The 27,824-nt window shown below is 41.8% G+C and overlaps 1 protein-coding gene across 1 annotated transcript in view; it reads left to right on the top strand.

Annotated features, from left to right (window-relative positions):
- Positions 1–27,824, top strand: part of cep112 (centrosomal protein 112) — a 107,728-nt gene that overhangs the window by 50,150 nt on the left and 29,754 nt on the right. The window contains exons 20-23 of the mRNA XM_069702747.1: positions 402–584; positions 8,937–9,167; positions 20,438–20,500; positions 26,830–26,979. Coding sequence (XP_069558848.1) covers positions 402–584; positions 8,937–9,167; positions 20,438–20,500; positions 26,830–26,979 — 627 coding nt within the window. The remainder of the gene's footprint in view (positions 1–401; positions 585–8,936; positions 9,168–20,437; positions 20,501–26,829; positions 26,980–27,824) is intronic.

Genomic DNA, 27,824 nt, shown 5'->3' with positions numbered 1-27,824 from the left:
TGCATAGTCCAAACTAGCTGCTCTTTCATATGCCGATCCCAGAAAAGGGTGAGGGGCCAGATCTGAAGAGAGAGAGGAGTGAGACATTGAGGGCCAGTCTGTACAATTGGCAAGTGAGGCAGGAGGGCGGGGGAGCACGCCAGATGTAAACAGATCACATCGTGTTGTCCTCTGACGATGGGAGTAAGCGGAGAAACTTTTCTCACTGTTTTTCCCCACCTTCCCACCAATGTCGCCAAACCGGTTGGGCACATGGGTGTTCTGGTTGGAGGGAAGGGGTAGAAGCAAGAGGACGCAGAGAGGACGGATAGATAGGTGGATGGACAAGTTGTCATGACGACAGGGTTGCTCTGAATGTGTGTTGGCTGATGAAGTCTCTCTTTGCCTGCTTGTCCAATCAGATGGCTGAGCAGCGCATGCAGCACGAACAGGAGAGGACGCGGCTACAACAGCAGCACAGCGCGGAAAAGGACAGCCTGGTCCTGGAGCACCAGCAGGAGGTGAGCAGCCTGGAGAGGCAGGCCAGGGCCGCCCTGCAACAGCACCAACAGCACACCCAGGAGTGGCGGAAGCGCGATGCCCAGGTAGGGGGTCTCCACTGATCCACGTTTGCTCACACACATGCTGACCCACCGCTCTCCCGTGGACAACCATTTTGTATTTTGCCCATTGACGTTTTCCTGGGGTTTCAAAAGCACAGCGGGTTAAGACACTTTTTTTACTTGAAGCAAGACAGATATTGACATTGGCCGTGAATAATTTGAGAGATTGCTGTTCAGTCAGTGCGAGAATACAGAAGAATTTAGTTACTGCTGTCTGGGTAAATACAAATTTCAAAACAACACCGCACGCGAGAAAAAGTAAAAGAACGGAATTAACTAGACAAAAAAAAAAATTGCGCCATTCTGACTTTTACCATTATTGTTAGTTTTTTTTTTTTTTTTTTTTTAAATTGTAATTTATCGCTGCATTTTTTTAATTTTTTTTTTGGATTGAAGCATAAAGACCTTAAATCCAGAAAACCAAAGGTATCCACTCGAAGTGAAAGAAATCAGTTTTATTTAGCTCGAAGCTTTTATTCCACAACCCTGCCTTAAATTAGTGTTTTATTTTCCACTGTACAGTTGTGCATGTCAAGCTCCCACCAAAGTGTATTTTTACGTGGCTTTCTCCTCTCACCACAGGTAGCTTATCTCCTTGCGGAAAACGGTGGTTATTCTCTTATTACAGCATGGTTGGCCACAATGAGAGTATGACATTTGGGTCTGTATTAATGGATATCCCTAACACTGAGAGAGACACTGTTACTATTTAGCCCCAGCAGCAGGTCTCCACCTCATACCCCTCGCGCTCTGCCTTCGCCTCTCTCCAGCCTGGGCTAGATAGAAGCTCTGTGGGAAGCCATTTGACAGACCAGCCCCCAACTGGGGATGTGTTTGACTCTGAAATGAACATTGTCAGCATGCAGAGAATTTTGTTTATTGGCCGAATTAGGGATCCAGCCAGACATATGTTGTATTTGTGGACGAAATGTCCTCGCACCAAATGTGGACACAGATGGCGCTAAACCAGAATGAATGGCGAAGAAATCATACTTTCCGTAGACCGTTTTATGTTTTATTTTAAGGATTTAGTTCGTTAAAAAAAAATTACACTCACCACTCATAACAACACTTGGCAAATGTAAAAGCCTTTCAACAACATTTGATGACTTAAAAGACTCCCAAATTTGTTAAATTGGATCATTCTGTCTTCCATGTTGTCTTTTGTGTTTACAATTTAGGTATTCAAAATGAAACTAGATGCGATGTCATTTGTTTACTACTGTTACAATTAGAGGCAATAATTTCGCTGGCAGCCATCCTATAGTGCCATACCAGTGTACTTCTATGTCAGCTGACTTGAGTTACAGCAATCTAAAATGTCTTTAAGGCTAGAAACTGTCTAACATGAGGGGGAACCCATCCATCTGATATTTTTGAGGAATGTCTTTCACAGCATCGATGACACCCACCTAGTGTGTGATTTGGTTTACTTGGAGATGCCATCAACACAGGACATGCTGCTAATAACATGTCAAAATGACGTGTAGTTTGACAAATCCCAGAATCTCACGAGGTGACAGACAACAAACTTCCCCGCTCATCATTTCATATTCTCACTTCCTGTTTGCACGTGCAGCATTTTAAGCAGACATCAGACGTCTGTGCAATGTCACACGTTAAAGCGACAGGATTTTCACTCGGGTCATGAAAAGATGGAGAACAGGGTTGTGGGTTTTCTGAAAGTGGTGGGGGATGTGAGCTGGTTTGACTTCCCTGTGCGAGGACGGTTCCATAGATTTGCTGTTAAAAGGACAATAAGCTCTTACACCAGCAGCAGATTATAAATTATCTTTTTTACATAAGGAAAAGACACTTTTTTTTTTTTAAACACATTTACATGACCGAAGTTGTTTACCCCCTAGAGAACTCCGCCTCCCTCTCAAACAGCCTTTTAAACAAGTAAAACACCTGTAAGAGAATTTGGTTAATTCTTACAAGGGTTACGTAGCACTTCCTGACAGAACACGCTATGGTTACTTTTCCCTTGCGTGTTTGAGAGTGCAGGACCACAATATTCCCATCAAGCGACAACTCAAAATACCTGCTGCGGCGATCGAGACCAGGTCTCGTTTTTTCCTCCCGTCCTCCTTCTCAAAGTTTCCCAGTCTTCCTTGAATCCGTGGACGGACAGTTGCAGCTAGAAAGTTGGCAAGGAACGGGAACAGCTAATGTCAGTCACACACTCTCGAGATGAGTAATACCCACTCATCCCCTTGATGTGGTGGGACACTAATAAATAGCATTCCTCACTCTTGGCTTGTGTTTGAGAGGGAGAGCAAATGAGTCGTAGCAGCGGTTGGAGGGAAGAGCTAAAGCACTCACACAGGGACGCATTGTCCTCATCCCACCGGAGTTAGTCAACCTAGCGTCTGTGTAGTCGCTATACGTTACGAAGCTTAAATCACTTATCTGTTGTGTTTCTGGGGCGTTTTTTTGTGTTAAGGATGATTATACATCCGTCCGTATCTTTCATCATTCATATGTTAAGTCAAAATGTCCCTTTCATTTTCTGTCAGTAACCTAAATGTTACAATATCTCAAGTGAAAGAAGAAGAATTGGTTTCAAGGCCTGGTGTGTTCTTGGCATCCGACCAACTCACAGGATTAGCTCACAATTCCCAGCCTTGTGGACCCCAATGTTGCTGTTCTTCTCAAAGAATAAGCTATTTCTTTATGTTTTTTGTTTTTTTTAAATACCAAAACGTGAAAGGAAGCTTTCAGTTGGTCATCTATCCAAGACGATGAAATATGTTGCCTGTGAGACGTGTTCGCCCGCAGCCAGATCTGTGTTGTTCTGTTAGCTGATCAATGCCCCCCAGAGGACGAAGCAGCTCTGTAGACTGTTTTGGGGATCCATCACCAGCATATCCTCCAACATGCCCAAATCCTCATGTCGTGGCCTCTCTTGTATCCCCTCCTGGAGACTTTTATTCCAGAAATATACAGTGTCTACATATCTACCCATAGAGTGTTTATAAACTATATTTCACACTTAGTCACAAGAAGTCAAAGCCATTTCTCCAGTTACAATACCCCCTTTTTCCCACCCTTCTGGGTATTAGAATGTAGTCACTATTGTGTAGCTTCTAAACAATAAATTTGTCTTATCTTCTAAAACGACATTTTTAAAGAATATAAAGATTCATTGTATTGTGTGGCAAAACAATTTAATATATTTGTCTGCGTGCTGTTGTTCTTAACACTAATTTATTTTGTCTGTGAGGCTTTTTAATTGTTAAACATTCGTAAGAGTTTGACTTGGAAAAACTAGGGCCAGTATTATAAATTAATTTGAGGCCTTGTTTTTGCAAACATCAGAATTGTTTGTTCTGTGCAAAACCCATCATTCATGTTTTTTTTTCTTCCACCAGCTCTTCCTCAAAACTCATTTTTATGGGTATTATCTTCTTGAATAATTATGTCTTTTCTAAAGGAACGTACACACCATCTGGACTTCAAACAGCATGGGGGAGAGAGCGAGAGTCTTGTGAGGTCTTTCTTCTGGGCTGTGATGGACTAAATAATGATGCTGTCAATTTTTCAAAGCATCTCAAGCCTAAGTACGTGATTTAAATGAGTCAAATGAAGAGGGTGACGGCAGACTAAGTCAAAGCTGAGATGGAGAACGAGCTAGACAGATAGACCAGGGTGCACATTGATTGTCTCGGTGTTCGTGTGTTGTCATTTACAAATGATTTCGGTCCCTGATTATTGTCAAGTGAATAGTGTGTTGTTGCTCAGTGATTCCAGTAGTGAATGAGCATCCCACTGAGCTGGCATGTTATTGTGTTCGTGAATATTTAAATGATTTCGTCACGTCCTCCCGTGCACGCCTGAGTATCTGTTAGAGCTCAGCTGATTTTTTTTTTTTTTTTTTTTTTTTTTCCCTCATTGCACAGCAATTGATCATAGCGGAATTCATCAGTGAATGCTGATGCTCTGTGATGTGTTGAGTGTTACAACATGCCTGCCTTTCAAACCATGAATCCATTTAGTATGTACATACATCACATCTTGGCTTTGAGCCACATGCATTTTTATGTGGCTGACAACAGCAAATCATTCATTTTGACACTCTTACCTACATCTTCCTGTCTGAGTGCAGTCAGATATCACAAACGAATGCATATGTATTATATATATTTGATTCTAACTCGAATGTCTTATTTATCCTTAGAGTGATCAATTGTCAGGTTATTTTATTGTATTGTACTGTATTGCCTGCAAAATATCAGTGAATTACACGCCAGCAATATATACACACTAAACAACTTTACACTTTATACATTGATGAGCTGAAAAATTAACATGCAATGATGAAGCAAGCAATTTGAATTATTTGGTAACAACTGAATGTGTCAAGTTATGGGATTTATTAGACAGTCACTTCTTGTAGTAAAAGCAGCTTTGACAAAGGCCTTATAATTGTGAAAGGATCTGCTGCTAAAGTGTTTGTGCCAAATACCATAGAGAGTCAGTCAAAATCTGATTTTTGTTTTTTGTGCATATCCAATTGGAATCCAATCATGTGTAGGTTTGAAATACATTTCAAATCATGTTTTTGTTAAACCATACAGGTCTGACTGCTCTGATTGAGTAGCAGGTGAGTTTTTCTTGCGTCTGTGACTTTTGACGCCACATAAAGTTCACATGTACACCATGTGTGCAGGAGACATGCCAGTTTGGTGATGGAAGGAGCCAACAGCGTTGACAGTTATGTGAAATAAAGCAGAGCAGGCGGGCCTCCTTCATCTCTGACACAGTCTCCTCTTTCTTTCTTTCTTTTTTTTTTTTTTAAACCTGCGCCGTGACTCCACATTGGCATGTAGTACACAAGCAAGCCCATTACATTACCCTTCATTTGAGTTTCAGTGTGTCAACTACTTCCTGTTCCAGGCGCAGTGTCGTCACTATAGCTACCAATGTGGATAACACCGAAAATGTGGATTGCCTCCCGGACACACAGATCGGATCTGGTCATTTGAACAGAAAAACTGGAGTCTGATTGGATATAGAAAAAAAATTGACTGGCAGTGTGAACATAGCAATGGTGTTTTGGCTCATCAGTGTCTATCAGTATTGCTGAAAGGTTTCACTTTCATGACAACAGTTGTTACTGTCAACAGTCACATTTTTTGAAACATTTTTGTCAAGCAGCTGTTTCTCATGCAGAAACTAATTATGTGTTAGACATGAATAATGTGCAGATTATGTATTAGATTATGCAACAGAAAAAACACTGTTATCATCACCCATATGAACAGTGATAGTAATGATAATGATAATATTAAAATATTTTTCAAAATCATGTTAAATATAACACATCCATACCATAATTAGAACAGTATCCATCATATGGAAAACAACATTGAAAAAGAAATGGCATATAGGGACAAGCAAGCAGATATGTTTTAACAAGTGTTTTAAAAAAACTTTGCTGGTAGTGCCAGTTGTATGTGCAAATAGTAATATGTTTTACGGATAACACAAGGTGTTTACATGATAAATATGTGCAGGCAATAAGTGAAAGCTAAATGTTTCTGCCTGCCATGCTAATGTAAAACTATAGATATCACTTCCAGACATTTGAGACATCTAGATGTTACTGTGAGCCATGTCAGAAAACCAGCATGCACAATACTAGGGTACCAGTACTGACATGCATACAAGGAATACAGCTTCTATACATGTAATTAGTTATGAAAGTCATGAAATCAACTCTTAGAAAAGCTGATTATCCACTTTCCCTAATTATTTTGTTTTATGTTTTGTGAAATCATGTTGAATCGTAATCAAAGACAAATAATAATCATAATAATCTGACAAAAACACCAGTCTTTTATTATGTTTCTTTACCAAACTAAATGTAATTGATTGATTTTATATAAGGACGGCTTGTATAGCTTTGCTCTGTAGCCAAAAAGGTGCCTCCTAAACAATTATATTAATACAGTGTGTATGGACAGTAGTACATGGTTTCAAAGTTCTCAGGAAACTTAGTCAAGCCTTCATTTTTAGCTAACGAATCATGTTGAATAGCACTTTAGAGGTACTGCAGTAGTTATTTCTGGTGCTTTTAATTTCTCTCATACAGTATCTTAGAATATGTGAAAAAGAAAATCTACACTAGATAATGAATCCTCACTTTTCCCTTGACTGAGCGCATTGTTAGTCGGTCCTTCCCGTCTCTCTATCTGTTGTTCTGCCAGTCTTTTGTCATCTTATCTGACATGGTGTGACCCAATGTTTCATTTGACACTCTTCTATTGTTACCAGGAGCTGCTTCTTCACTAAGCTCCACATCAGCGTGCTAACATGCGCCCTGTTGAATTGGCTGTGCTCGCTTCCATCCAAGGGAAACATGCTCTTTTGGCCTCCTTAAATTTCTGAAGTGTCATTACCAATGCTTCTGTTCTGGTAGATTACACTCTAACTTATTAAAAGATTTTTTTTGGAAGACAGATCATCCACATTTGCTAAAGAGAGAATTATACATTAAAGACTCTCGAGGGCTCACATCTAATAGCTGTTTGCCCTTGAAGGCACAAGCGGCGCAGTGAAACTGGTAATGTGGAGAGACAGGGGAGTGTGGCAGAGAGGATTGCGTGTGTTTGTTTTTTTACCTCACATTCTCTCTGAATGTGCCGCATGCTATTGTACGTGTGTGACAGCTAGACCATTTGTGGCTGTTTGTCTGTGTATATACAGTGTGTGCACAAGTGGCTGTGTGTGTGTGCGTGTGTGTGTGTGTGCGCGCGCATGTGCGCGTCAGTGAAAAAGGGAGTATAACAGAGTCGCAGCATCTGCCTGTTTTTGTGACACTCCTTTGAAGTCTCTTTGATTCTCCCCAGTGCCCGCTAAAAAAGACTTCAGACACTTTCTGTCTGATTGCCTTAACATGGCGTTGTCCTGGGATGCCCATGCTTTTGAGGGGAGGGAGGGGGCAGGAGGCAGAGCACACAGTGCAAAACCAAAGTAAAAAAAAAAAAAAAAAAAAAAAAACACGTAAACCGAAGAGAGTAATGAGGATGTGCAATAGCCAGGGAATACGTGCAATACAGGTAGAGAACGGTGAAACACTGCAATGTATTTTAGAGAACTTACACTTCACTACAATGCCCTTATTCATATAACTTTAGAAAATAATCATCCATTCATCCATTATCTATACCTGCTTTATCCTGAACAGGGTCACGGAGGGGGGAGGGGGGGCTGCAGCCTATCCCAGCTGGCTTTTTGGGGCAGAGGCAGGGTCCACCCTCGACAGTTCGCCAGTCCATCACAGGGCCAACACATACAGACAGACAGAAACAAAGACCATTCACGCCTAAGGACAATTTTCAGAACCACCAATTAACCTGACATGCATGTCTTTTGAACGGTGGGAGGAAGTCGGAGAGAGGCAAAGGGAGAACATGCAAACTCCACACAGACAGGCCCCCGGCCGGGGATCGAACCCAGAGCCTCTTTGCCGTGAGGTGACAGTGCTAACCGCTGCACTGTGCCACTAGAAAATAATCATTAAAAAAAAAAGAAAATCAAAAATCAAAGAAATTTGAGTAATCGAGTTAAATTTACACAAGTAGCTATATTTGGATGCCACATTTATAAATACTAATATATCCTCTTTGAATGTTTAACATGTGCAGCAAGAAATATAATGCTCTAGGTTTAATGCCCTCTTACTTATTTCCCTGGCAAACAATCTACATCATCCCGACTATGTGATGTAGTTTGGACAGAACAGGAGGCTCATGTTTTCCTTTTGACGTCTCCCAAGCTCATGAGTTGTAGCCTCTTTGCTCTTGTCAGACCGGTCTATTTCTGGTGTTTCAGGGGCAGTGGGGTTGCACTTATTAGCATTCCTACTATGTAATGTTGACTCCCACTGGCAGCACTATTAAAGGGCCCTACTGAGCAAAGTCAAGGCTGAGCAGTTCAAAAAGAGAGGTCAAGAGAAAGGTCAGGCCAATCGCAGCATCCCCCACACAGAGGAAAACAGACACATTTAAGTGTGTTTGTGAAACTACTACATGAGCGCACATGTGTATATGAACTGTAGAGGCCCTCCTTCGCACTTAGATTCTGCATCTTATTGTCTCAGTCACTCCTGTTTTTGCCTCAAAGTATTATCCAATCATTTGACGGTGTGAACACACATAGATGTTCTGAAAAGTCCTCATCTTTGTCCAAAAATATCCTGTCCTTACACAACACACACTCAATAGGATGCATGTTTCCAAAAAATATCTTCCACGTACTTGGATGAAAAACTAAAACATAAATTGTCATCTACCTAAATCCACTGCACATCTCTGTTTCTCTGTCCAGACAGTTTCAGATTTGGAAGCCCAGCTGTCAAGTCTACATGAGGAGCTGCAGCAGGCCCATGCCCAGCGTAAGCTGCAGCTGTCTGAGATGGCGTTGCTGCAGGACGAGGAAAAGAAAAGAGCGATCCTGGACAAGGAGGCGTCCCTGGACCGACTCCGCTCAGACATGGAACGAATTTGCAGCGACCGCAAGAGAAAATACCAGCAGGAGATGGATGCCACTCAAGAGAAGGTGAATGGAGCGATAGGAGGGGAAAGTTAGATATAGTCAGTTCTCAATAGGACGGGTGGACCATATTAAGTCATTCCCTCTATGCCTTTTAAATATCAGTTAGATTTGAAATAAATGACATCTTAGTTTGTTAGCAAAGAATTCAAGGCCAGCATAGAGAGTGGAAAATATACGTCTTCAGTATTCACAAAGCTAAATATGTTTTTAAGTTGGTGGACAAATCAACAAGAGCAGTAGAACATGTAAATTGAAGAAACAGTGAATTTCAGAGAAAAAGATGAAGCAGGGCGATTGTATAAATGATCTTTGCACGGGCCTGTGGCCTCATTTATAACTGTACTTTCAAAACAGAGCCTAAAAGAGGTATTCACCACTCCCCACTCAAAAGTCGGGATCTTTAAAAACAAACTTGATGGGAGAATGTGCGCACCTGTACGGAAACTGTGACCCATGCACATGAACATTTTGGTGACAGAAGAAACTGTCAACGGAGGTGGTGAGGTGGTGAATTGAAGCCAGACTGCAGAGAGTTTTCATTGTATCTATAATGGTACCTCTCACACGTCTAATTTCACTTCATATCATATGATATATTGATCGTCTTTATCATAAACATTTAAACCACCAGTGTAATTTGTGCTTGTGAGCCACAGCTATTCCATAACAACTATTATTGCTAAAGATAAAAGCCAACTCAAATCTCAAATCAATATTTCATCAGTACTGTCTCACCATCACATTGCCCTCCCCCGGCGCAGAGAAGAGGGCTGGATTGGTTCTCGTGGTCAGATGTAGAGCACCGCAGCTGTTGAAGTGCAGGATGATGCACAATGTGGCAGCTGGCAGGATTCAGGAAAGTCTGGCTTTGCCTTTTGTTAACAAACAAACGTAAGTTTGTGAGGCAAGCTGGAAAATAGAAAATTAGCAGTGCACAAGTGAGTTAAAACACATTTTTACTGATGATTGAGCCTGTAGATTTTAGATCTACCGGACTTGACCTGTTATGTTGTTCTGGAGATATTCCTGTTGCCATAATCATGTTTTTTTGAAATCTTTTAAATGTGTCATTTACCTCGTCCTCGCCTATCATTATGCGTGCCTCGTATTTGTCAAAGGACTTGTGGACAATGCTGTTTGGCATTGTGGACAGTGTTTTGCACAACTGCTGAAGCTCAGACAGACTGCGTGCATGCACATAAACATATAGGCAGAAACAGAGGTATTGAAGAGTAAACATACTTGGTGCAGCAGGGAGCAGTGCAGTCGGACAGATCGGTAGGTCTTAATGTTTGCGCACCCCGCCAGCTGGAGCTAAACCTGTGCATACATCTCTTCAGACATTCTCTTTACAGACTCTTGTCTGCTCGCCCACAAACTGCAGCGGTGCTGAAAAACACACAGAGCTTTAGTGTTGGTGACATTTTGTCTTAACACCAAAGAAAACCAACCACACAGCTTTCACAGAAAGTTGTGTGACGTAATAGTTCTGTCAGCACCAACACCACACACTGTTTCCTCATGTATTTGTAGAGTAAAGTCTTTTGGGTAGCCCTCTTGCCACACTGTTTTGAAATGTACACAGAAGCTGAGGGATTGGACTTAAGGGTCAGTCGTAGAGGAGAAACCACAGCATTTCAGTAGAGTCATTATCCCGCTTTACTTTTTGCTATCTTGGCAAACCAGGAAGTACTTCAATTACATCTTCAGAGGTTCACTATCTTCCCTCCTTGCTTGCTTTCTTTTTTTTTCCCCGCTTTCTTTCTGTGTCATATTCGCTCCTCTCGCCACCTTAGAAACTGGACCCACGGCCAGGAAATCGCCCATAATCTTGTGCTGGTCTAGCAGGAAGCTGACCTAAGGTGGTGTTGATCAGAACCTAATCCCTCAGCAGGGCCCATCAAAGAGAGCGTTTTTCATTAGACACCATCCCACGCCAGCTGCACAGCATTAGCCCGGGAATGCCGGGACCGCCAAAGCATCCAGGCGGCCATTTTGGCTCCATATGGCACACAGAAACGGGGGTACTGAAGTGAGAGAGATCCGAGAGAATCAGGGTACTTATTACACGGTATTCCATATTTGAAGAAATCACGCTATTTGCTATCAGTGTTCGAAGGCTGTTTTGCAGCTGAAAGTTATTTTATCTTTGACGCACACTTTAATTCCTGCCTCTCTTTCTATCGTCTTTTTTGTACACAGGAAAAAAAATGACCCTCAGTTGTCGAGCAATCTGGAGTGGATTCAAAGCGGCGAAGCCGAATGTTGAACTCAAACTGATAACACTATCAGCAATGTGCTAGTTTCACTTTTTATGAAAGAGATTAATGATTTCTCCATCCTTTTTTGTCAGCTGAAAGTGCATGCTTCTAAAAAAAAAAAAAAAAAAAAAAAAAGCCTCACCAAAGGTTGAACGCCTTACTTTTCCTCCTTTTTTGTACTTTCTAATCTGTCTCCAAGTTTGACTTCGGAGTGGGCAGGGAAAACTTTCACGACTTCGTTGCGCCCTGTTTTTTTTTCACGTGATAGAAGTCAGCCAGGCCTCAGATCCATATTGACTCATTCGCCCTGTTTTGTAAGCTGAAAATTTCTCATTCTTTTGATGCAGACAGAAATGCTGTCCTCTGCAGTCCACCGTGCTCTTGGAAGCAGAGCCTGGGCAGGCCAGCTTTTACCTTTTTTTTTTTTTTTTTTTTTTTTTTTTTTTTTAACACATCTCCTAGATCCTGGAAAAAAAGGCCAGAGAAATCCATTAAATCCATGAATGGATTCTCATCAAAGACGCATGCATTTAAGGGAAAGACAGAGAGGGAGAGAGAGGGTTATAGGGGGATAGGTGGATGTTTTGGTGGATGTTTTGGGAGTAGACAGTGGAAGCTTTTGGAATGAAATAATGAGAAACTGAAAATCAGAGGTGATAAGATGATTCTGATAGTTCCATGCATTTGATTTGCACAAGAAAGAAAGGAGAGAAGGCCAAGTGATGGAGTCGTGGGGGTGTGTTAGTCTGGTTGCGAATGAATTTTATTTTTGTTTGTGTGTCTGTACATGTGTCTGTACGTGTGTGTGTGTGTGTGTGTGTGTGTGGGGTGGGGGGGGGGACTATGTGGGGGTTCATGGGTGAGAGTGAACGCACACAACCCCAGACCTCTCAATCTCCGTTCTGCACTGAGGGGCCTGTGAAGCTGTCTCTGTGGCCTGATAAAGACGCCTCATCTCTGGGCTACAGTGAGCACGAATCCTGCCTCTCACCCACACCCCCTCCTTATCTAACTTTCTTATTCTACTCCACACACCTCCACCCTGGATCTCTCTCGCTCTCTCTGTCTCTCTCTCTCTCTCTCTCTCTCTCGCTCTGTGTCTTCCCCCATTTCCTCACCCCCTTCCTTCAAGGCAAAGCTCAGAACATTAGAACTTTCTATAAAGAGTTGGCTTTAACCAGAAATCTGGCCTAGCCAGTGTGGAAGCACCGTTTCTTTCCACACCTGCATATATACACACTTCGGTATGGTCGCTAGCATATTAAACACAAGTCATATTTGCAATAAGTGCTTAATAGGCAGTGCTTATATGAGCTTAAAGTGCGGTTAGTGAAGAAACGCTCTTTCTGTGACTTTTTCACCTCACACAACTGCATTGTAGTCAGTCCCTGCTTGTCGATACCAGAGCTCTGAGATAATGAAATACAAAAGATCAGGGGAGATAGGATGTGAATAAAGTCTGGAATCTTGAATTCATATTTACTTTTAGTCTGGGCAGCACAGCTCTTTGAACTGCCAAAGCAGATTAGATATTTGTGTGGACCTGAGTATTCGTGAATAACAGAGAAAGCACATACTTGTATGTACTTGTTACGATAAATTTGCATATTGCACATGTTTTACATACACTGTTTTGAGGAGACCCGATTCTTACAGATTTTATTTGCTGGTGTAAATGTCACCATGCATGTTCAGAAAAACTGCATATTCACAAAATGCACACAGTGACAGTGACAGAGGACAGTAATGGTGAAGCTCACACTTTCTGATGATTCCTCGGGCAAGTAGTAGAAAAGGAATGTGTGTGTATTGGTAGGACTTCCGTGTGTGTGTGTGTGTGTGTGTGTGTGTGTGTGTGTGTGTGTGTGTGTGTGTGTGTGTGTGTGTGTGTGTGTGTGTGTGTGTGTGTGTGTGTGTGTTCATGCCTACTTCCACTTCAGATCAAAGGAACATGGCATTTCATCAAGAACTAACCCAGTGTGACAAAATCACCTGGAGGAAAACGTCAGCCAATGAGAGAGCATCTTTTTGGCATGCAGTAGCCAATCCCTGCTCCCTGTGTCAGAGTACCAGTGTCCCCCTGGCCATGCTCCATGTGACTTCCTTGACATGAAAGGCACGGCAGAGCTAACTCTTCCTCCGACGCAGACACACACACAAGTTGAGTATTGGAAAGCTGAGGTATGAAGGCCTCTGCCTCACAATTAGTGTTACTAGTTCCTCGGGTAGTTGCTTAAAGGAGGTTGTGTGTATGTGTGCATGCAAAAACTTTAGTTTGTGTGCATCCAAAAAACTAAAGTTAGATTGTCTCAAACAGCATATGAGATTATGACTCCTAGCTGGAACTGGAGCTTTCTTTTATGTGTCTCCTTGTTATGGTATGGCACTGCAAATGTACAGGGCTTTCAGACGACACAATACAGTGTCAATATCTTGTATCTAGAGCATTCTTTTACATATGAATTCAGCTGACACTGATTGCAGTTCATATATAGTGTCCTAATGTGTCTATAGGGATTGTTTGTTACAAATTTGGTTCCCCGCTTGATGTCATTTGTAACAATCTTTAACAGTCTTGTAAAAAGAACCAAAAAAATGTTTGTTTTTTTCAGTAACACAGCTGGTACCTCGGCTTGAGTACAGACTTTCAAACCTCATTTAAGTTGTTTGGCCCAAGAAAATCATCTGTATATAACTTTTGTTTGTTGTGCCCTGCACTACGCTGACTACGCAGTCCTTAAATGTGGCCAGATGCGTCTGCTTTCACAGTTTTCCATGTGTGGACACATGCACCCCTGACCATCCTGAAGTGTGGTTTGACTGATTGGATCTTAATGTGCCTTCAATGTGTTGCATTCCCATCCATATTTAGAGCTGTACGCTTGTGATCAGACCACCCAAGATGGCTTGAGTGCAAAACATGCTCACAGCGGCTTCAATACAACTGCCAGCCTCGGCACTTTATGCTTCTTTTTCTCCTCTACATTATGGATCTGTGATCTTAATAGTAATAGGGGTAACATCCTCCCTGCCTCTTTTCTGTGTATGTGCTTGTCAATTTTCATTGACTCAAAGAAAATGTTATCAAACAATGAGGACGTCACTAAAGCCGTGGTGTGTCCTGGAAATTATTAACAGTTTTCCACATACATGTTGAGAATAACCTCAGCTAGGGCTGGGCAACACAGTACATCAACATCCTATGTCAACAGATATCATCTTAGAGTTTGGCTTTCCTAAAATTGTCAGATAGAAGAAGTGTTATCTTTTCCTGATTTTAAAGGCTGCATTACAGGAGATTTTGGCTGCTGGATTTTGGAGGTCGATACCGATACTAGAAAATGATTAATTGTTATTGTGATATGTACTGGATGCAGGATATTTGACAGTCTAATGATAAACTTAATGGTCCAAAATGACATCAGCGCATTGAAAAGGTGAACTTCAGACAAATTAACGATTTCTAAATTACCCCTAGCATCGTTTTCATATTAGACTATATCTATGTCTATAGCAATAGATCTGTGATTGGCCAATATCAGCCAATAAAATCGTTGGGCCTCTCGTACTTTTCTTAACTCACCAGACTATTATATTCTTTTCCCCTTTTTCCATTTAGTCACCCGGCCCTCAACTCGGCACACACACAGTATTGCAATTATTGTTAAAGAACTTTAATTCTTGCAAGCATGGGGCACAACTTCTAACAAGTTAGCCACCAAACTATTCTGCAGGCGAGGTTTTATAGGAATACATTTGCATCACATTTGTTATCATCCTCAATATGAATGTGTGTCCTGCACATATTAATCTAAAACTGCTCCCACCCGGTTTACTGACACCTCGTTACTCTGAAAACTACACAGGCATCTTAAGGTTAAGGTCAGAATGCATAAAGTTAAACCAGGGAGCTGTTGATGCAGTGTTTTTTTGTTTTTTTTTAATACATTCATTCACATTTGTATAAAAACATTTGGCATCCATATCAATCCATTCACACTAGCTTTGATCCCAGCCCCCTGAGACATTTACTTTCAGCCTCGGCGAGCTTACCGTTCTCTCTCTCAGCCAGAAGATGGTGGTACGAGGTTGTTGTCATTGTTGTTGTCATAGCTATATCTTGTTCTTGCTCTCTTGCCTCTTGTCACTGCTGACTTATTAGTTTGGTCCTCTGCCATTTGGAGATACACCAAATCATATTATTCAGCCGGTCATGGATTAGATGAGGAGGAGAAAAACACTGGCTGGGGGGATGATCAAAGAGGGCCCGCATTCACCTCACACTGACAGACTAGCTGTGAGACAAAGAGATGGGGAGCAGAGCGGGGAATCTGATTTTACGGAACAGGTAAAGTTTAGGATTTTTGGTGTCGGGCATTCAGTTTATTGGATATACGTATCTCATTTTTGGATTTGTCTGCTGTTGGTATATGTTTACATCAGAGCCACTTCGCACTAGAGATTGTGTTTGTGTGTGTGAACCCATGTTGTGTATTTGTGTGAATGTACGCATGCCCAGACCTATGTGAGCTCCTCGTTTCCTCAGTGCACCATCGGGCCCGGAGGCAGGCAGAGAGAGAGAGAGTGAGTGAGTGAGTGAGTCACCCAGCAGATGAAAGAGTCAAAGTAAAGGCTCTGCCGTCCCAAAAAAACATCACACAGTTCCCTTGCTCACTTTTTGAAGTCATCCAAGAGGAGGGAGGGAAGCGACACACTTTCTCAATCGCATTAAAACATGGCGTCAGGCAGCTCCCATCTTGTTGCACGCTATAGATTACACTTTGGTTTGAAGTGGAGTTTTAAGTGGGACACTATGATATTGGCCTCTGTTTTTTGGGTTAAGTTCTTAATTCAACTCAAAATCATCTTGCATCTGAACATCAAGAACATTACTGATCAAAGTAGGGACGGAGACATAGATAGATAGACAGACAGAAAGACAGACATACAGGAAGTTAGGGCTGCCTCGACAGAAAACTAAAAAGACACAGTTTTATCATGGCTAAGTCAAAGTTCATTGGTTAATTGAAACAAAATACAACATCTTCTTTAGCAAATTGTTGCTGTAATAGCTTCACAGTTATTTTAGGTTATGATCGGTGCCTATGAAACGTTTCTCACTAATCTGGGCACAGAGAGCATGACACAGACACATGCTTACGTTAAAGTCATCTCTGATTCAGCAGCTCCATTCATTAAGCATTCAAAGCCTCAAACAAACTTTTTATCTTGACCTTATGGGCGTGGGTTAGATGTTAAGCCCATTCCCACTGATGCTAATGGTGGTAATTGGTTTTCTGATATCAAGAACTGGCTGCTTGAGTGTATAATCACCGAGCATGTGGAGTGCTGTGTGTGGGTCTACGTATTTGATGTATGTTTATCTGTGTTCGCCTGCTTGCGCGCACCCGTGATGCATTATTTCTGTACTGCGTGCGATGCAGAACTGACAGTGAGCAGCAGGAATGAAGAGAATCACTACTGACAGACAGTGATGGCAAACTGTGAAATGGAAATAAAGCCTCTTGTCATTACAGCGCCAACTCTCTCTCTCACACACACACGCAGATACGCAGTCGAGCACAGGAAGACAGCAATGATTACAGACAAATGAGCAAATAACATCTCCCAGCTCTCCCTCGCTGGCAGATTGAACTCAAATTGTTACGAGAGACATGCGTGGTGAACAGAGAATCATTTTGAATGCTTACAAATACTGCTGCCACTTAAACTGAAGGCTTTGTGGAGCAATGGAAAAGAGCTTCTATTTGAAAGTAGGGTTTTATTGTTTTAAAAAAAAGTCAACCCTATAAATCAGCACCCTGGTGTGCAACATACTGCATGTTGTGTACAAAACTACCATTAAAAGAGTATTTTTTTGTAACTTATCATTGCCTTAAAAAATGTCCATGTCCTGAACCTCATCACCTGTCAACTGGCAATCATATTGTGGTCTTTCCATGTGTATAGTGATGTCATCATTGCGTCAGCAAGTCTTGAGTGTAGTGTTATATCTTTTATCGGAGTTCAGCTTTAGGACGATGCTGAAAACCATAATTGCTCTTTAGCAATGTGAGATGATTGGAAACATATTGGAGAAAAATGCCATATGGAAGCAATATCCTGTTCAGGACTGAACAGATTCTGAAAATGCGTATTTTTATTTCTACCCCTGGAAAGAGACACACTCGCTTTGACACGCATACACAAATCTTTACATCGGTTCTTCCTCCTTTAGCAGCAATACAACAGTCCAGTCTGAACAAGGCGTCTGCCCACCTTGAGCAAATCTTATTTCCAAACAGCTATAAATCAAACTTTGGATGTGTATTTGGCCTTCATGCATTCTGATTGTCTATTATCTGTGTTTGAGTAAGTGTGACTTGTGTGCATAGCTTTAAGTGTGTGACAGAGAAAGTTGTCACCATGCTTTCTGCCACTCCCATCAGTCCTTTTTTTAGTGTGTGTGTGTGTGTGTGTGTGTGTGTGTGTGTGTGTGTGTGTTTGGCCTGGTTCCCACTGCAGATTATTAATTAAGTTCTGGTAAGCGGTGCATGCCTTGCCTTCAGATCTACTTCCACTCTCTTCAACACACACACACACACACACACACACACACACACACACACACACACACACACACACACACACACACACACACACACACACACACACACACACACACACGGGTATCCATACGCATGCACAAACACACACTTCAAAGCAGCTGCTCTCCACACCGCTAGGATTAAGAGGCGATTGAAGAGCCTGATACAGCCTCAAAGTGCCTTCAGCACAAAAATGCCTTTGGCAGGGCACAGGTAGTCTCTTTGAAAGTTCTTACACACTCACACAGACATACGCATATGGCTGGGCTTTTAATTTAGCTCTGTTTTTCCCTTTGTATTTGTCACAGTCCAGTTGGACTGTTTTTTCCTTGCATGTACTGTACTATCCACGTCATCATCTACTTCCAGACATTTTTCATGTGTGTTTAGATGGTTGAGCTGTATAATGTATGATGTTGTATAATGCTTCCTGATGAATTCCCTTGAGTGAGTGTAGGTAAAAAGAATTGGCTAGTAGCAACCTCTTTATGTTTTTATGAAACATCTGAGCCTGCTTGCATGTCAATACAACCATATGTTCCCATGAATACATTCACATGTGAACTCAGTCATATACAGTACAGTACACACCTCATGAACTCAGCCAGTTGCAGTTCTGATAATATATTTGACTTTGACAGAAACATTTTCACTACTAGTCACATTTCTGTATCAAATGTTGCTCTTCTTTTTGAAATATGGACTACAAAGATAATGACATGAAATCAAAGTAGTGCATTTGTGCCTCGCTCCCACAGACAGTTCTTTCTCTCGCCTTTTCTAGACCCTTCTTTGTTTTCTCCGCTCTCATCAGCTGCTGCAGGGCCCCTAGGGACGAGCGAGCTGCCATTCAAAGAGTCCTGGCGCAGGAAGACAGGCCCGTATCCTTGGTGATGGCTCTGTGTTTCCAAGTTGACAGGTGTGTCCGTTCAGAGCGGACGTTGGTGTTTGTCAGGAAGTGTTTGGATGGGTCCAAACGTAGCTCAGGTGTTGATGGCCGTGAGGCGTGCGTTTAATGGAGCAATGTTTGTTCATGAGTTGTCTGTCTGTCAGCGGCTGTCGGGACTCTGTGTGTGTGTGTGTGTGTGTGTGTGTGTGTGTGTGTGTGTGTGTGTGTGTGTGTGTGTGTGTGTGTGTGTGTGTGTGTGTGTGTGTGTGTGTGTGTGTGTGTGTGTGTGTGTCTGAGTGTGAAATCAGGTTTACTCCATGTTTGCATGTCACTCCTTTAACTACATTACTTTATCAGTAAGTTTTCAAGAATTAAAAATAATAGATGTGTTATACAGAGAGTTTTATTTCTGTTTCCTTGAGGCTATCAACAAGTATGAAAAGAGTACTTGGTGCACAATTGTGCTGTATGCAGTAAATTCAAGCGTCTGTCAGTTAGACGGCTGTAACATGCAAGATTTAGCAGATTTATGAATCAAATGTTGATATTGACTTTGTGTGTTTTTAAAATGAAAGCATAAGAATCTGAGTCATATGAATATACTGATACACTTTCGACTTTAAGTATACAACTTAAATTCCACCCAAATCCCTTGAAAAGACTCGCCCTGCTTTCAAATCATGACCTGTATCCCCCATTAATTTGAGCCTTAGTCTTTCCCCAGTACTTGTATAGACCTCGTCACCATTAATACAGGCAGCCGTTGACATCCCCAAATTCCAGCACTTCACACCTAATTATCTCACTCCACTGTTCATCCTCTCATTGAAACTCTGGCATCACGAGCTAGCTGAAAGGAGGCAGGTCTCGTATTGGACGCTCACAATCTTTGCTTCCAGCTGGCTAGCTTCCCATAGAGAAGCAACGGAAAACAAAGAGATGAGCAGTGTTCAATAAACTTCTAACAATCGCCATTCACTCCTATTCCGTCTCCACCCTGTTGAGTCTCCCAGCTTCTTTCGATCAGCTCTCTTTATTTTCAACCTATAGCTAATTGGCAGCAACATTTTAATTCAGCCCCCCCCCCTCCCCGTGCCCCCCTACCTCTCACCCCCCCCCTCCCTCCCCCTTGTTAAGTGATGAATTGTTGGCAGAGGATCAAAGGGGAGTAGTGCCCACTGTGCGCCATGCCCATCACTACCTACTGGCACACATGAGCGTTGGGACTGGCGTGGTGCCGAGGGGCCACAGGCCCCGCGCCACAGGGACACACTACCGGGAGGCGGAGGTCAACACAAGTGTGTTTGTGTGTGTGTGAGCATGGGTAGCTTGGGAGGGTGACGTGTCTCACTTCCTAACAGAAGATTGAATTTCACTGTCTCTCTCTCTCTCTCTCTCTCTCTCTCTCTCTCTCTCTCTCTCTCTCTCTCTCTCTCTCTCTCTCTCTCGTTGTGTCTCTCTTTCCGCCCATCTGCATATCTCTTTCTCACACTCCCCTCTTTCTTCTCGTTGCAGACCAACAGCAGGTTGAAGCAGATTGTGAAGGAGTACAGTCAGAAGCTTGCCAAGTCTGCCCAGGTAATCAGTTTTCTCTTTTGCCCCTTTCCCCCCTTCTTTCATTTTATATTTCTCTCTTTCTACTCAAATGTACTGACGGGAGAAGTGAGGAAGTACATATGCCAACACACACACACACACACACACACACACACACACACACACACACACACACACACACACACACACACACACACACACACACACACACACACTTCTGAACATGCAGCAAGCCACCATGCCCTTTACCCCTCAGCAGATACACACAAACGCATGTGCACAAGGTGTGTACACAAAGTTTGTACGTATTTCAGATAAATAAATCCACACATGCAACACAGAAGCTCATATTACATACATATTTACATATTATCTAAAGCTCTACTGTCTGACTTTACTTTGCAAATTTTGTGAAATTTAATAGGTTTCAGACTTACAAAAAAAAAAAAAAAAAGTCTCTACCCTGAGATTGTACTTAATATTTGCCATCAAAGCTACACTAATCAAATACCTACATGTAATTTGAAAGCTTTTGGAGAAGAGTAAGTATTAGATGTACATTCCTCAGGTGGTCAAACATAACTCCAAATTGATGCCATAGTTGGTATGTGAGTGTGTTGATAGGCAACTGTCTGCAAACATTAAGTGGATTTATCCATATTATGTTTACAGTTTGTTCAGCTGCCCCCAAGTGGCCAAAAATCAGTTGATGCTGCTTTAATATCCTTAACCTTATTTTAAATTTGGCCACTTCTTTTTACTGCAATAGTTTGAAGACATTTATGATTTCATCTGTTCCAATATCAGTGTCTTCTCCAATGGAAATGATTTATAGCTTAGAATAAAATGGAGTTCTTTGAATGTTGTAGCACCACTGCATCAACAGGATTTGTATAATACATATGTTATATGTATGTCATTCATTAATTGCATATATTTTTCATCCACCAAGTGATAGAGAGCAGTAATGGGAAAGTTTGCACTGGAAAGAGCTTTTACTATCATTAAATTAAAATGTGGCTGCTAGATTACTGAGCATTCCTTCAGCTCTACCCAATGTTGTGCTTACTACCAGCACGGCTCTGTGTGTGATACAGCTGTAGACCTGTAGCTCTTGCAGCTACAGAACCTGAGCGGACTACCGAGCATTTGTAACATCTTAAAGCAGGAATATAAATTGACCTGAAAAGATGTGTCAAAGTCTTCATCTCATTTACATTTGTCCTCTGTCTCTTCACTCTCCTCTCCTGCGTTCTCACTGGCCGACCTCTAACCACCCTCTGCCTATACCGGCTTCTCTTCTTTCTGTCACGGCATCGTCTGGCTACACTTCCAGTCGAGGCCCGTACATTTATCACTACTTCTTGTCTCCACAGCCCTTTGGAAACAGAGGTAACTCTTCTGTCCAAACAGGAATATAACTTTCTTTGACACTTTGCCATTCAGCAAAAAGTTTAAGCTGCTTTTACCTCTTCAGTTTAAAGATCCAAAACACCCTAAGTAGTGTTTACATTGCAGAAGAAAAGAGTTTTCTTCTTGATTATGTAGCAGGCTAAAATATTACAATCATTTGGCCATAATTGCACCTCGTTACCCAAAGAGGAGATTAAAAGAGGGGGTTTAGTTGTTTTTCTTTCTTTCTTCTCCTCTTTAAATCCCCCCATTTTGGGTTGGCTGGCAAAGGCTCAGAGTTGAAAGCGGGGTTGACAAGCAGATGTTGTGAGAAAACGGTAGCTTATTAGGTTACACAATGCTCGACTTCAAAAGAAGTCGGATGCTGTGCGAAAGTTTAGCCATGTTTGCCCGCTTTGGCGGTGCAGTGTGCCACCACAGACAAGCAACAAGTAATTAATCCCCTGTTTTGGGGACTCGAAGCTGGCATAGGTTTAAACAAACAACACTCTCTGATATTAAAGAAAAGTCTCAGAATTCAACACCTTTGTTGAAGTGTGTTGTTACACATAGGGTTATGCTGAAGGTGTGGGTTTTGTGCAAACATATTAATATGCGTGATTAATGCAGACTATTTGTCATGGGCTTGGGCGGCTTTGTTTTAAAAGGTAAAGGTGGAACCAAGAGGTTTTTGTTGCCTACCCCTTGGGGCAACTCAGTCAAATGTAAACAAGAGTCCTTTGAACCTCAAAGGCTAACCCCCAGTTGTTAACCCCTCAGTGTCTGACAGGGGGCATCGCTCTTGAGTTCAGCTGCATGGCTAATAGCCCAATTAAAAACATACCATGCCATACATTATCCTGAGGGGACTGCAGACGCATCACAAAAGGATATATGCTTACTTGCATGCACACACACATCCCTCTCCCGTGCACATTACCTCCTTGCTTTTGTCTCTTTTTGTCTGCCTCTCTCATTCACTCACACACACACACACACACACACAGAGAGGGCGAGAGAGAGAGAGAGAGAGAGAGAGAGAGTCTCCTAATTAGTGTCTCTCCAATCCAATCTTGTGTGTTAAGCATGGAGCTCTGAGTGGTCCTCCTGGGTGACCTGTGAACTGAACAGGGCTGCTCTCTCTTTCACCACTTAATGATCGGGTTACAGCGGGCGGTAGTTGTGGGACTGGTGGGAGATCATTACTTTATCCCTGACCGTCCTCCGTGGGAGGAGTGGGTACGAGGTGGAGGGAATTTTCCACGAGAGGCACAGCACATGAGAGGTTGAAGTTCACGTGCAAATACGCCTGAATTATTTAATCACAATGCTGGTTGAGTTTCTCGGTGTTCACATGTGACCTTTTAGGCATGTATTAACCAAATAGGGTCTATTACAATATGTATTCCTTTTGTGTCTGAAAACAATATTTGAAAACATAAATTCTCCATCACTGTTGACTGTCTACACGTTTGGTCATTATCAGGCTGGATCATTGTTAAAAACGACTTTGGTTCATTCTCTCTACAAACATCAGTGCGTTAGCAGGCAACTGCTTTGGGGGAAAAAACGCTCTAAAAACCCATTTTACACTCCCTGGCCAGCACAAAATGGTAGACAGGCGGAGTAAACAACAACAAAGTGAAGCATTCAGCAGCTGAAGAGCCATTCATCTTCCAACACAGGTGATCTGAGTCCCAACTCTGAATGAATCCTAATATTTCTCCCAACTGTAAATCGTGGGTGTGAATGTTTGCTTATCTCTATTTATCAGCGCTGTATAAATCGTATACCTTGCCTCTCACCAAATATCAGATGGATTAGGCTCCGCCCACCCTCAAACCGTCTAAAAGGAGAAGCAGGTTGGATGGAAGGACGGATTAATGGATGATGAATCATATATATAATATGCCTGTAAATAGAGAAAAAATTGTAACGAAGAAACTGTTAAAACAAATTGATCCATTGACAATTAATTTCATCTCCAATTTTGGAGCTCTTTGGGGGGGTCATACATAAGGTGCTAGCTAATAAAAAATAATATCTGTTTATATCTGAAGACTTTTTTTCTCGTTTACATTTTTTAACCTCATTTATTTTTTTTTTTAATCACTTAAACCAGAACTACAGGAATCAGGCTGCATTCATTCAACATCAGCCATCAAGTTTTAACACTTGCAATTGTATTCTTTTTCATGTAGCATTGCAGGCCATCGCTTCCCCGATTGTGGGCAGCGATTCCTGGCCTTAGTTGTTCACGTCTCTGTTTACAAACAGGTGAATAAACACCAGACTTCCTCATTTCTCTCCTTTTATGTTACCTCAGGTTCACGGCGAGGCGAGCCTGCCTTTAGCCCCAAACAGAGATGCTAGCAGGGCTGGGAAAATAGACAAGTCTCACCAGACCAATTATAGACTTAAAAAGGCCTGGCTGGCTGTCAGACGGAGAAAAAGGTGCTGTGTTGTGTATATATACAGGAATAACAAGACAGACAGCTGAGTTCACTAGTTTAGAGTACCGCCACTGCCCGGGGGGCTGAGGACCGGCAGTTGCAGGGGATCCATATTGCAAAATAATTATTATAGCCAGAAATGATGTTCCCATAATAATGTCCCATTTGTTGCTTTCATGTGGCTGTCCCACTGACAAAATAAGCCTAATCCCCACCCCCACCCCAATCTTTCTATCTGTGGTCCACCCGCGCCGCTTTAACTCTGATTCCAGCAGGGCTAGTCCTCCAGAGTTTGAACACGGTAAACAATTATCTGTCTACCCCAAAGCTAGCAGCAGCACTGCCCCACCCCCTCCCCACCCACCCAGCCCCACCACCTCCACCCCGCCCACCCCCAACCCCCTCTCCCTTCCTTCTCTCTTTTACTCTCTCTCATCTTTCCTCAGCCTTTCTCTGACAGTGGCTTAAATAGAATGTTAATTTTGACTGGAGGTTTTCAAAGCCGAGGCACTTCCTTTTCATCTTGGTGTGCACCGCAAGTTCACCAACACAAAGTCACTCTGCTCTTCAAAAAGGAAGTTGTTTTTCCCTTGCTGTCTGTTTTTTAACTCCCTCTTCTGTTTCCCTCTCTCTTCTGTTTTCTGTTTTGTCTAAAAAAAAAAAAGACATGAGACTCTGGGAAAAGCGGTGTTTCAAGGTGATTGTTGCCACCATTCAACTCCATGACAAATGTGAAATGCATTTTCCATCTGATACAAGTCTTTTTGTGAGACCAGTGAAACGAAACAAATCAGAACAACATTTCGTTTAGTGAACTTACTTTGCATTTTGCTTCTGGCAACAGGTTTTCTCTCTTTGAAAACTTTCCCGTGTCACTTGTTTTGAACATTAGCATAGAAAGTACATATAACATGCAAGTAAACTATGCACTGGATAAAAAAAAAAAGTTCCTAACAGCAGGTAGGCCATTTGTCAGTTTGACAACTTAACTTCTTATTTACTCACTGACTTGTTAGATTCCTGGACAGAATTATTTTAAGTACCGAATTGAGAGTATTTTTACAAATAAATGCAAAGGAACCATAAAGGATAGTTTGTAGAGACAAAATATTTTGTAAAATGTCTAAAGTTACTGGAAAAACAACAACAAAAAGGCTTTAACAGTGAAATTAAAAAAAATACAGACATAACATATACACTAGACACCATTTTTAGCACCCTTTTGAGGAGTTAAGGATAGTTCCTCTACCAAAATGAAAAACAAGTAAGACTCTTCGCATAACGTTCAGCGCTCACATGACCTGAGTTAACTAATGAATGATGGTTTTGAGTTAACTAATGAATGATGGTTTTACTGCTTAATAAAGGGGTTGTTTGTTTCTTTTTGAAAATGGATAGAGAAACAAGAGAGTTCAACAAATCTAATGGATACAAGGCAATCGCCAAAGATCTTAAAATCCCTGTTTCAACGGAAGTTTGACAGTCGTAAAACTGTTAAAACACTTCCAGGACGTGCCGCTAAGAAGGAACTCAGTCAGAGGAGTCTGCGAATGTTGGTGCGGATTGTGGCAACAAAAAAAAACAAAAAAAACACCACGCAAGACATCAAAAGAGCTTCAGGCTGACAAGGAACAATCTGAAGTGGAGGTTTCAGCCTGTAACATACGTCGCACATTAAACCAAGTAGAGCTGAATGAACAAAGGACAAGGAGGACAACACGATTGACTATTGCACAAAAAGGCAGGAAACTTTCAGAGATTAGTCACAGTCTATCTGGGAAACGTTCTATGGACAGACTAAACCAAAGTAGTGCATCAGTTTGTCTCGAGGCCATGAAATGAAGCCCATAAGGAAAAGAACAGCCTACCTACAGTAAAACATGCTGTGGGACTGCTCTACTGCCTGTGGTCCTGGAGGCAGTGGATGTACCAAAGGAATGCTGAAATCAGACGATTACTTAGGCATTTTAATGTGAAATGTGTTACCCGGGGTCAGGAGACTAGGTTTGAGATGAAGGTCATGGATCTTTCAGCAAGGCAACAACCCAAAACACACATCCAGTAGCACAAAAGGATGGTTAAACAGGAAAAGATGGACTGTTTTAAAGTGTCTGGCAATGAGCCCTGACCTAATTCCTATTGAAAACCTCTGGAGCGAGCTGAAATCTGCCATTGCCAAATGGACTCCGGCAAAAGACCTTGAATGCATAGCAATTGAAAAGTGACAGAAACTACCAGCAAACAGGTGCAATAAGGTTCTAGACGGCCACAGGAAATGTTTAGAGGCTGTCATTGTTGCCAAAATTTCTTAAACCAAATATTGATGAAGGGTGCTCACAACCTTTTATTGATATGCTCTGATTAGACCAAATTGCTAAACTTTGCATAATATATTTCTTACGGTAATATGCTGATGTTGAATTTCAGAGATTCCAATCATTTTAACCAGACATAAGGATCAGTCAAAGTCATACATTTCCCAATCTCTCCTTTTCTCTTCAATAGCTAGTTTCGGAGCTACAGGTGTCCGTATGCAACTCAAAGGAGGAGGCTGTTCGTCTGCAGCAGGCCACGGAGAAGCAGCTGAAGGAGACCAGCGATTGTTGGGACCAGCAGAGGAGGACGATTACCCAGCATGCCGATCAGGCCAACAAGGTCAGCGTCAGGCACTCTCAAAATCACACACGTAGCCACACTCAATAATGGCATCAGATGAATTAAAACTAAGAACGTATATGATTATATGAAAAGAAAAAGAAAAAAAAAAAAAAGCCAATTCCCTACACATCACTTGTAATGCAAATAAGTGGCCTGTAATCTAATAAATCCTGATCATTTTGCCAATCATTAGGTGTCAGGTCCAGAGCCATACTTCTGCATTATCAGGGTTTGATGCCGTATGTTATAGTGTAGTGTAGATTTTTTTTTTTTAAACACTCCACTAAGTAACACAAGGAAAAAATACACTTTTAGGAAATATAACATTACTCGTAACAAAGCTCACCTATTCAGTGAGTCCATCAGATACATCAGAATCTGTAACGCAGCTCTGCGGTTGACAATAACTCGTTAACCCCCATTTTACGCTACTTTCTAGTTATTAGTCATTAGAAAAGGACACACGGTTGAGCAGATGAGCAACTCTGCTTCTTAGTTGTTCCTACAAAACATTTTTGTTCATCATGTAGCATGTGTTTAACAATTTTGAGTGTAAATCTGCACACCCATGAAACACAGACTTTAAAAAAAAAATTAAAAATCAAATCACGTAAGAATGTATAAAGTTTGGTGAAGTTGCATCATTTCTCCAACAAAACCCAGGTGTACACGAGATGACCGTTTTTACATCTTTAAATGTAGATACACGATGGACTACTGTATAATGGAGGATACTAAAAAAAAAAAAAAAAAACGATACCACCGGCTTTGGTCCGTCTCCAAGGTGCCTGCCATTTCATCCATCTCTCTTTTGTCCTATTTTCTTAAGGTCCCCGCAGTCT

The sequence above is a fragment of the Brachyistius frenatus genome, unplaced genomic scaffold (genome assembly GCF_029030835.1).
Source record: "Brachyistius frenatus isolate BFR_SWC_R1_liver_20210118 unplaced genomic scaffold, ASM2903083v1 Contig_43, whole genome shotgun sequence".
NCBI classification, from domain to species: domain Eukaryota; kingdom Metazoa; phylum Chordata; class Actinopteri; family Embiotocidae; genus Brachyistius; species Brachyistius frenatus.
Note: the sequence above shows the minus strand (reverse complement) of the source record. Positions and strands in the feature narration are given on the sequence as shown.